At 52.1% G+C, this 10,310-nt stretch overlaps 1 protein-coding gene across 1 annotated transcript; it reads left to right on the top strand.

The window, feature by feature from the left end:
• Positions 1 to 301: 301 nt before the first annotated feature.
• Positions 302 to 5,482, top strand: LOC134478724 (rap guanine nucleotide exchange factor 2-like). The gene is made up of 3 exons (XM_063260928.1): positions 302 to 1,086; positions 2,374 to 2,637; positions 3,749 to 5,482. Exons 1-3 carry the CDS (start codon positions 444 to 446, stop codon positions 3,772 to 3,774), a joined length of 933 nt encoding a protein of 310 aa, XP_063116998.1. The 5' UTR covers positions 302 to 443; the 3' UTR covers positions 3,775 to 5,482.
• The last annotated feature ends 4,828 nt before the right edge of the window (positions 5,483 to 10,310 follow it).

Raw genomic sequence — 10,310 nt, 5'->3', positions numbered from 1 at the left:
GGGTCCTCTTCCCAGTGAGCGTCCTGCATTTCTGCTTGGCTTTTCTTCCATCATGTGCGGTCTCCCATGTGTTTGCAGGTTACACCCTGGCCCCCAGCGGGAGCGTGGACAACTTCTCCGACTCTGGCCACAGCGAGATCTCCTCTAGGTCCGGTATGGTCAGAAACTCCTCCTTGGACTCGGTGCCCATGGCCCTGCAGGAGGAGCGGAGGCAGCAGTACTCCGTGAGCCTGGTGGAGATCGGCCTGGGCGTTGTCAGGGCAGAGCAGCAGACAGTGCCAGAGCCAGACCAGTACAGCCTGGGGTGGGTGCCCTTCCTGCACCCGCCTCCTCGCCCTGCTGCCCCTCACCACCTGGCCCTCTGGGTGCCTACGCCAAGGGCCCCATGGGACAACCCCATCCTGGACCCTCCTTGAGTACTCGTGGCTCCTTCTCCACAAACCATGCCGACCTCCTGGCCCTCGTGGACCTGCGGACTGCCCTGTCCCCTACCACAGAGTGAGGCAGAGGCTCACAGGCAGCTCCTCCTGTCCCGCCCTTCCCACAGGTCCTATGCAGCCATGGCCCTGGCCCAGGACATGTTTGCCACAGCCATGGTGCTCTCGCAGGACCAGGGCTATTGCACGTCCCTGGATGCCGCCAACAGTGGCCATGGGAGCTGGACCTCATGCTCCAGTGACTCGCACAACAACATCCAGACCATCCAGCACCTGAGGAGCTGGGAGACACCACTGTTCGGGCCTGTGCCCTGTGATTACCCCGGGGATCCCACAGGGCTGTGGGCCGATGGTGGCCACCTGGACCACTCGATTTTTGTGGAGCGCGGCCAGAAGGGCAGCAGGCAGAACCCAAGCAAAGCAAGCCTGGAGCAGGCACAGTCCCGGGCCAGCTGGGCCTCTCCCACTGGCTACTGGCGCGAAGATGCGGAATGGGACACAGGCACCATCAAATGGACGGGCAGCAAGGACATGTCCCTGGAGGTCGAGAATGGCAGCTGCCTGTCGCCCACTCCCAACGATGAGCCCAAGGCTGGCCCTGTGCCAGCCCACGGGGCTGCCACCTCGAGTGCTTCCAAAGGGCTGGTCGGTAAGTCTGGGCGGAATCCTCCAACCTCATCCTGCCCAAGCCCAGGTTTTGTGCATGCGCACTCGCCCGTGCATGCGATGCTACTCCGCTGTCCTAGGCTGCCCAGGGCACCCAGCGTAGAAGTGGGTGGGGGGCATGGCTGTGGTAGCAGTGCTGAGCCGGCTCTGTGCCTGTGGTTACTGGTGTTTTGGGTCGTGTCTCGTAGTCTGAAAATAACCAAGCTAGATAGCGGCGCTCCAGGGAAGTGCTTGCTTTTCACTGAAACTTGGAACTACTGTTTTACCACTCTCTTTAGCTCTGCTTGGAGCAGGGCCTTAGCATGCTGAGGCTGGCTTCTTGGCCCTTCCTGGGCACCCCGGTGTGCAACAGGGAGGCCCCATTGTGTCTCGAGTTTCTGCCCTTGGCATGCTGGACCTACCTGCTCCCATGGGCCAACCTCCCCGATGGAGTTAGTGTGGCGGGAGGATGGGGAGGACAGAGAAGGAATGCCTGCTTCCTTCTGGGGAGAAGGTGACCTGAGCTCTTTGGAGGGGAACGGTGAGGAGTGTGTAGGGCCATGAGGAGCAAGAGCTGAAGAATCCTCATTACAGGACGCAGCGCCTCTGTTAGTGGAGAAACTCCTTGGTCTGGCTTGGGCTTCAGGTCTCAGACTCTGTGTGACCCAGGCTGGCCTCGAACTCACTGCACTGCCTTGTCCGGAGCCTTCGGTAGGCGTCCCTTTCATGCCCTTCCAGGATGACAGAGGAGGTGACAGCTGAACAGTCTTAGGTTCATCCTTCTCAAGCACTTGCTGTTAAAACTGAGTATCAGAATTTTTATTGTGAAGAAAGGATTTAGTTCCTAACGTTTGAGTTAGCTCAACACAAAACTTTAATCAATATTAATTAAAAGGATTTTCAGAAACATAAACACCTTACAGTGTTAGTTGTTCAGGTGACACTTCGGGGTGGAGATAGTGCTTTCCCTAATTTGTTTTCATGTCCTGTTTCCGGAGAGAGCCATCGGGCCTGGGAGTGCTGAGCCTTTTTGACCTGCATGGTGGAGGCGGAGGCTGGCCAGGCCGCCAGTGCCTTTCCCGCAGGAGCTGAGCCACACCGGGCAGGCATGAGCCTGGGTGCACTAGGGTTTGTGTCCACTCCGGTCTCGAGGGGTCCCCTTCTGCAAGGCAGCCGTGCTCAGAAGCCCAAAGCTGGCTGTGCATGAGCAGCCGAACAGTGTCAGGGGTTGGACTGCTGCAGCCTGGTGCGGAACCCCTGCTTCACCTAACCAGGTTCTGCTTCCTTGCAGTGTGGAAGGAGGGCCTGTACCCAGAGCCACCGCCAACCCCGCCTGGCTACTTGGGCATCCTGATCACAGACTTCGAGGTGCCTCCGAATCCAGCACTCCGGCCCCCAGAGTACACTGTGGCGCTGCAGAGCTCATGCATGGTGGTGCGGCCCGCGGAGGTCTCATCCTTGGCACCGGGCGGCAGACCACAGTGGCACAAGCCCAGTGAGGCTGATCCCCGTCTGGCCCCCTGCCAGGATCAGGGCTTCTGCAAGGAGGAAGATGGTAGGTGTGGGAGGTGGCAGTGGGGCAGCGCTGGGCCAGGCTGGGCTCTGCTGGGCAGGTTCTGCCTGGTGGGCAAGCTTCCGGAGCAGGGGAGACCCTGAGCTCCCTCCCCCACCTGCACCTCTTCTCTGATTCTTTTTTGACTTTTTCCTTTTTATCGGTACCAGGGATCGAACTCACGACTGCCTGCTTGCAAGGCAGGTGCTTATGCCGCTGAGCTAAATCCCCAGCCCCTCTTCTCTGATTCTTAATAAATCAAGGCATTCCACAGCCCTATGTTAAGGATAAGGATAAACATCTGTACTGTGTTGAAGAATGTAAAGAAGGACTTTGAGCTGTAAAATAGATGGCTGAAACATTATATGGGACTTAGAGGCACTGGCACCTTTGGCAGTGAAAGAGAATACAGCTGCATACATTTCCTGGCACTGTTTTAAAGGTGCCGTGGATGGGACACTGACCCTGTTTCCTGAGCACTTCCCACACTGTCTGCCTTCATTTATGCATGTCTAAGAGGGGCTCCAAGTTGTCTGTGCTGAGCTGGAGCTTGGGATCCTCCTTCTCCAGCCTGCTGATGCTGGGATCACAGGCCGCTGGCCCAGCACACCCAGCCTCTCTGTAACTCTTTCACCGCCTTTGTGTAAATCTACCTGCGGAGTTTGGATTGAGGTTGAAGAACAAGAGCCTTCTTTTTTTTAAGTTTTCAGTTTAACATTCTTCTTTACATGGTCATTATGTGAAAAAGCCAAATATAACAAGTGAGAGTGAATTCATGATTGGCGCGCAGCGATAAACTTTTTCTAACATCTCTGTGTGTGGTTTTTAATGTGTATGGCTGCGTCATTAAAAATCGGCACAGCCATTTTATAACTTTCTTCCGTGAATTTAAACAGGAGTCACTTTCCATGTAAACAGAAATATTTTTTATCAGATGTAGCTCTTGGAAGATGCATGCGTGCATACGTGCCTGTGTGCGTGCGTGCGTATGTGTGTGATCTTGCGCCATTTTCATTGCTGAAGGCTGCCTGGAAAAGCCCCAGGGCTGTGGGGAGCCAGCTTTGCCTGTGGGTCACTCACTGGCCTCTCTGTTTCCTCCCCTGCCGCCCTACAGAGGATGAGCAGGTGTCTGCCCTGTGAGGCCCAGGCCCGGGCATCGAGCCACGCAGAGGAGCGCACAGAGGACAGCATCCTACTTGGGCCTCAGAGCAGAGCTTGCCCTGCTACTGAGGACCTTCACTGCCTGCAGTGGGCTGTTGGCTGCTCCTCCTACCCCTTTGCATGTGAATACTGTGAAGACCACCTCACCAGCACTTTCCAGACTTTGTTGCTTGAAATGCACAGAGCAGCTATCTCCCAGTGTAGTGGGCCTTGCCCACATAGCATCATTCCAGATCCCGCATGCTGGGGCCCACCGGAGCCGCTCCCTGGGCGAGCTCTCTGTGCCTGGAAGGAAGGCTTTGAAAGGCCTCCCTGTTGGATCCTAGCTCAGCCCCAGAGCTCGGTGTCATCAGGATGATAAGCAGAGCCTGCCACGGAGACCTGGGACCTCCAGCCCCCAGGAGAGGGACTGGAGACCCTTAGAGCGCAGTGCTTGTCCTCTTGTTTACAGTGTTCCTTTTGAAAATGAGTTCCAAGAGTCAAGGTTATAGCCCTTTGATGATTGCAGTATTATTTCTGAACCTCATGTAGGTTGCCACCTGGGCTTCTAAAAACCCAAATGTTCTGTCGGGGCGCAGCCAGGTGAGGATGGAAGGCCTGGCCCTTCCAGTCCAGCCTCTGCCCCCTGCCTCCTCCACGGCGGCAGGCCATCCTCTGGCCAGGCCTTGGACCTGGAGTGTGTCCTGCTTCCACTGAGACAAGGTGGCAGCCCCTTAAGTTATATTTCTTTGATTTTAGTTACTTTAGAGCTTCCGATTTTTTTGTTTTGTTGTCTTTTTGAAGAATAGCTTGTAACTGGATAGCATTCGCAGTGAGTGCAGCACTGGCCCTGGGACTGATGCCAGCTGAGCTTCCTGTCCCCAGGGGCCTCTCCACCACCCCCCCCACCCCAGTGTCTGGGCCTCAGAGATGCTGCCTTGGCCAGGAGGGTGAGCGCCTGGTGGGGGCGCCTCCTGGAGGCAACTGCCTGCTCACAGTTGCTGCAGGACCAAGGACTCCAGAGGACTCCCCTCTCCATTTGGGGTCGTTTTTGCAGAGATTCCGGAAAGTGAAGGTGCCAGTCTGAGGAGTACTCAGATGTTTGGAGCTGCTGGTCTTGGGTTTCCATTGAATTCAGCTGATCATGCTGATCAGTAGATAAATGTAAATAGCATCAAATTTTAAAAGTCCAATTGCAGTGTTTTTTCACTGTATCAGACAATGTCAGTGCTTTATTTGATAATTCTCTGTCTCATGGCATTTGTCTACTTCCTTATATATTACATTGTCAATTATACATTTCTAACTTTACATGGAATATGCATTATTTGCCAGTTTTATTATATAGGCTATGGACCTCATGTGCATATTAGAAAGGAATCTAGCTCTACCGCAAGTTGCACAAATGTTCCCTAAACATTAAGTAATTGTAGAACATAGGACTGCTAATCTCAGTTCACTCAGTGATGTCAAGTGCAGAATGTACAATTAATTGGTGATTTTCTCATACATTTGATACTACATGTACCTGTATGTCTTTTAGAAAGACATTGGTGGAGTCTGTATTCCGTTTGTATTTTTAATACAATAATTGTACATATTGGTTATATTTTTGTTGAAGATGGTAGAAATGTACTATGTTTATGCTTCTACATCCAGTTTGTACAAGCTGGAAAATAAATAAATATAACATGAAGCCTTGCCAATACTCTTAATGAGCCGTGCGTGCTTTTTATTCCTGCAGTGAGGCAGAGGCCTCTGGTCACACAGGTGCGGAGTGCCCGACCGCAAAGTGGTGTCACTGGGCCCAGAACACGCAGGGCCTGGTCCCGGGGGTGCATGCTGGGACCCAGGCCCTCAGAGGAGCTGGGTGGTGCTCAGGCTCCGAGAGGGCGGCTCCACTGTTGCTGTGGACCCAGGGTTGGGGAGGGTGCCCTGTCTGTTCTCTCCCTGGTGCAGGCTCCAGGCCCCAGGTTTTCAGGGTACCAGTTGGCGGGCAGCTGGGGTGCTGAGCCCCGCTCTTCCATGCATCCCTGAGACCTCTGCCCAGCTGGGCCCCAGTGTTGGGCCTGCGCTCCTTCTAGTTCCCCGGGGTCTGAGATGTGACCCGTGGAGAGCTGGGTACCGCGCACCCCTTGCTTAATCCTGAGCACCTCGCTCCTTCTCAGACTTCAGTCAAACCCAGTAAACCTGGCCTGTGGGGGAACAGAGCCTCGTTTCTTCTCCTACTGAGATGGGCCGTGACCTGCAAACTGCCACTCTCTGAGCCCCTCCGGTGCCTGCCTTGTGCCCTGTGAGTGACGGGCCATCAACCTCATGTCCTCTCCTGCCTCAAGGTGCTGAGGGCCAGGAGCCATGAAGCCACCAAACTGTAGGAAGCAACATTCTAGAAAATCCTGGCCAGTGTCTGTGTTCTCCCTGAGGAGACCAGCACAAGCTTGGAGCCCCCTGGGGAGGAGCCCCCTGGGGAACAGCCCGGCTGGGCTCTGGCTGTGTCTGTGCCCTCTGCAGTGAGGATGCTTTTGTGCCATCCCCGATTGAGTGCATGTGATTCTTGCATAATGCTCGGAGCCCGCATTGTGCAGGGCTCCCTCGCTGTAGATACTGCGTGCGTTGAGTGTTGAGGCCCTCACTGAGGACCGGGCACTGGGGCACTGGTATACAGGGCCTGGCTGGGAGAGGGTCCGGAGACTGCAGCGGACCTGAGTGCATGGGGTGGGGGTGAGCCTGCCGGGAGTTGCCACAGATGGAGACCACAAAGCTGAGAGTCATTTGTGGGTCGCACTTTCCCAGCACACAGTTTGTGACCTTATTGAGACAGAGTCTCACTGTGTAACCCAGGCTGGTCTTGAACTCACAGTGATCCTCCTGCCTCAGCCTCCAGAGGGCTGGGATGACAGGCGTGGAGCGCCATGCCTGCCTTCTGAACCCATTTAACCAAGTGCAAAGGAGGTTCTGTGGGTCTCCTGCCTGATTTGAAGCTGTACCTCCTGCCCAGTGGGTCTACAGTGCCTTTGATGTGTGGGACAGCAGAGGTCAGAGATGGTCAAGGGAGGCATACAAGAGGAGGAAACTCTCGGAAAAGCTGTGCTTCGTGGAGAGACTATGGCAGGTTTAGGTGGACCCTAGAATAAAACACCTGGATACATTTAAGTGTTAACATTAACTAGAGGAGGAGAAAAGTGCAATGAATTTAGTCTGAGGTGTTCAATGCCTCAAAAGTTTTTCCTGCAGGTACTTGAATGAATTGAAAGACCTGCTAGTAATTACGCAGCTAACCAAAAGCCAGCCGCTGATGAGTGCAGAGTGCTCAGGCGGGAGCTGGCAGTGTCACTGAGGTTTTCACAGTTTGTGTGACCGGAAAATCTTCACTGTTGAATCTGATACCTGGCTGAGGACTGATGGTGACATTCGCCATGCAGTGCTGCTTGCTGCCCTCCCAAAGGGAAGCAGACTGCTTCAGTCTCCTGGAACTGGCCAGGGGCGGTGCAAGGCCCAGACCCACTCCCCGGGGCGTGCTGTCACAGGTCCCCATGGAGCCGCAGCGGTGATCTTTCACTCCCGTCACCTTCCTCCTGGGCATGTCCTGTGCTTCCCCTGGGCCATGGCCTCTCGGGCTCCTTCTTCTCACTGGGCTAATCTGGGCTGGGGCTTGGGGTTTGGTCCGCTGGTTCCAGTTGGTTTGGGCTGCACTCTGGGTCGTCAGCTTCTCCTGCATTCAGTCTGGCATCAGTTGGAGGTGAAAGGCAGGAGCCTCAGTGCACCACCCTCTCCTGATCGGGTTCCAGGCCAGCTGTCTTCGGAGGTGAGGGGAAAAGCACGCCCCACCCCACTCCTTAGAGATGTGACTTTCAAAGGAAACTGCAGTGAGCTATCACACACACAGGGGCGATTCCAACACTGTTCTTATTTTCCCACGAAGGCTGATTTTCAAGCATTCTCAGACATGATTTTGAGGGGTTAGTACCCTAAACATCCAGGTTATCTACCACTCCATTCTGAATAAAATCAGCTTTAATTACTCTCTCCCGGATACATTATCCAACAGGAGACACCATCAGACTGGCGTGATTATGACTCATCTAGATGAAGCTGTTCATTTCCAGCACGTTGTGTACAGTAACATCAACGAAGGAAATGCATCACCACCCTCAGAAGAAGAGGATCTCAAAATGTGAAGCACAATTCTAAGTGAGGTTTCAGAATTCAGAAATGATGCTGAGTTCAGTTCCCAAGAGGAGCACTGCTGGCCTGACAGGTGTGAGTCTGCTCGGATCCCAGCTTGGCACGATCAGTGCGTTGTGTGGGTTAAAATCACTGAGTTTTCCACCGTACATGACTAAGAACGTAACTTGGGAGGTGTGTTAACTATCCTGACTTAACCCTGCTGTGCATACATGTATCAGAATGTCACAGTGCACCCCATAAATATAAAATATTTAAAAACTTTGAAATTACTTTGTTACATATACATCTTTCACTATAACAAGCTGTTGGAGCTGTTGGAGCCGAACACACATGCGGGGCTGTGGCATGGCCCAGGCATGATAGGCCACAGCTTGGGGAACCTGGAGACTTTCTGGACAGTTTTCTTTAATTAGAATCATCTGTTGCTCTGAGGGGTCCTTGAACCCCTCCCAAGAACCTGCTCAGGTTTCCTCTGCTGTCCACTCAACTCATTGCTTGTTCTGATTAAATATGGGTTGCAGTTGGTCAGCCAGCTAGCAGAGTTACAAGCTCTGCTGAGGACTTTAGCCCTCCTGGAGCCCTAAAGATCATCCTGCTGGTCTCATTCCTTTGGGCCTTCACTGTGTGTCTGTTTGGGTGTTGGAAGTAGAGGCACAGACCTAAACATTAACCCAAGAACAATAGGCAAAGTTTCAGAACATACAGATTCTCCCTGCTTTTTTGATAAGAAACCCATTGTCCTATTTTAACTATAACAGTAGCCCATGAGTACATGGATTAAGATATCTGTTTTTGAGACCAGCGAGTCATTACAGCTCTTTATTGTGGTGCTCAGAACTTGGATCTGGTTCCCATCCTGCAGACCTGAAGACCTTCCATAGTGACAGAAAACACGGATGCACAAAGTCTGACGCAGTTCACCCTAAGCAAGGGTCACCAGGCTTAGCTACAACATTTACGTTGTCACTGTGATCCTGGAGGCACACGACACCAAACGTTTCCCAGAGGAGTACCGGACAGTGAGTTAGGGTTAGGGTTAGGGTTAGGGTTAGGGTTAGGGTTAGGGTTAGGGTTAGGGTTAGAGATCTGACACCTTCAATTCTTTATATGTTCTAGGTAGAAGTCCTTTGTCTGAGGGACAGCTGGCTAAATTTTTTTCCCCATTCTGTGGGTTTTTACTCTGTTGGTGATTTCTTTTGATCTGAAAAAACTTCTTAAGAAGATGTGATCCCAGTTGTTGATTTTGTAAAGTACTTCCTAAAGTTTGTCTTATTCATGAACTCTCTGCCTACTCCTGTCTTCAAGATTTTTACCTACTTTCTTGTTCAGTAGATTTAGTGTTTCTGTTTTAGTATTTAGATCTTTGACCATTTTGATTTTGGTTTAGTGCATTGTGGTGATAGGCATGGGTGTGGGTCTAGTTTTAGTCTTTGGAGAGCCAGTTTTTCCAGAACCATGTATTAGAGAGGCTACCTTTCTTCCGGTAAACATGTGTGGCCCCTTTGTCAAGCCTAAGGTGGCTGAGTGTGTTTGGAGTTGTGTCTGCATCTTCTAATCTGTTCCACTGATCCTCAGGACTGTTTTTGTTTTGTTTTTTGCCCTTACCATTCTGATTCTATCATAGTAGCTTTTTAATCTCCTTTTTCAGAGTGCGTAGTTTTCAATGTAGAGGCCTTTCACATCCTTTGTTAGGTTGATTCCTAGGTGTTTCATTTTTTGGATGCTGTCGTGGAGGTACTGTTTCCCTGATTTCTCACTCGGCCTCACTTTGTTAGTCACCATTATCTTACCAGATCCATTTCTGGTCCCTTTTCCTTCCTTCTTTCAAGAGTGAGCCCAGCCTCAGTATGCAAAGCATGCCAGGGTCTCCCGCTGTGCTGACTGTGGCCTGAGAGTCGGGATCTCAGCCCTGGTGGCCTGGCCATGTGTCCCGGCGTGCACTGTCTTTCAGCAGCATCTTTGTGCTGCTCTAACTCACTGTCCGGTACTCCTCTGGGAAACGTTTGGTGTCGTGTGCCTCCAGGATCACAGTGACAACGTAAATGTTGTAGCTAAGCCTGGTGACCCTTGCTTAGGGTGAACTGCGTCAGACTTTGTGCATCCGTGTTTTCTGTCACTATGGAAGGTCTTCAGGTCTGCAGGATGGGAACCAGATCCAAGTTCTGAGCACCACAATAAAGAGCTGTAATGACTCGCTGGTCTCAAAAACAGATATCTTAATCCATGTACTCATGGGCTACTGTTATAGTTAAAATAGGACAATGGGTTTCTTATCAAAAAAGCAGGGAGAATCTGTATGTTCTGAAACTTTGCCTATTGTTCTTGGGTTAATGTTTAGGTCTGTGCCT

Source organism: Cavia porcellus, unplaced genomic scaffold, assembly GCF_034190915.1.
Source record: "Cavia porcellus strain 051 isolate PalLab524CR breed Dunkin Hartley unplaced genomic scaffold, mCavPor4.1 scaffold_14, whole genome shotgun sequence".
Lineage (NCBI taxonomy): Eukaryota > Metazoa > Chordata > Mammalia > Rodentia > Caviidae > Cavia > Cavia porcellus.
Note: the sequence above shows the minus strand (reverse complement) of the source record. Positions and strands in the feature narration are given on the sequence as shown.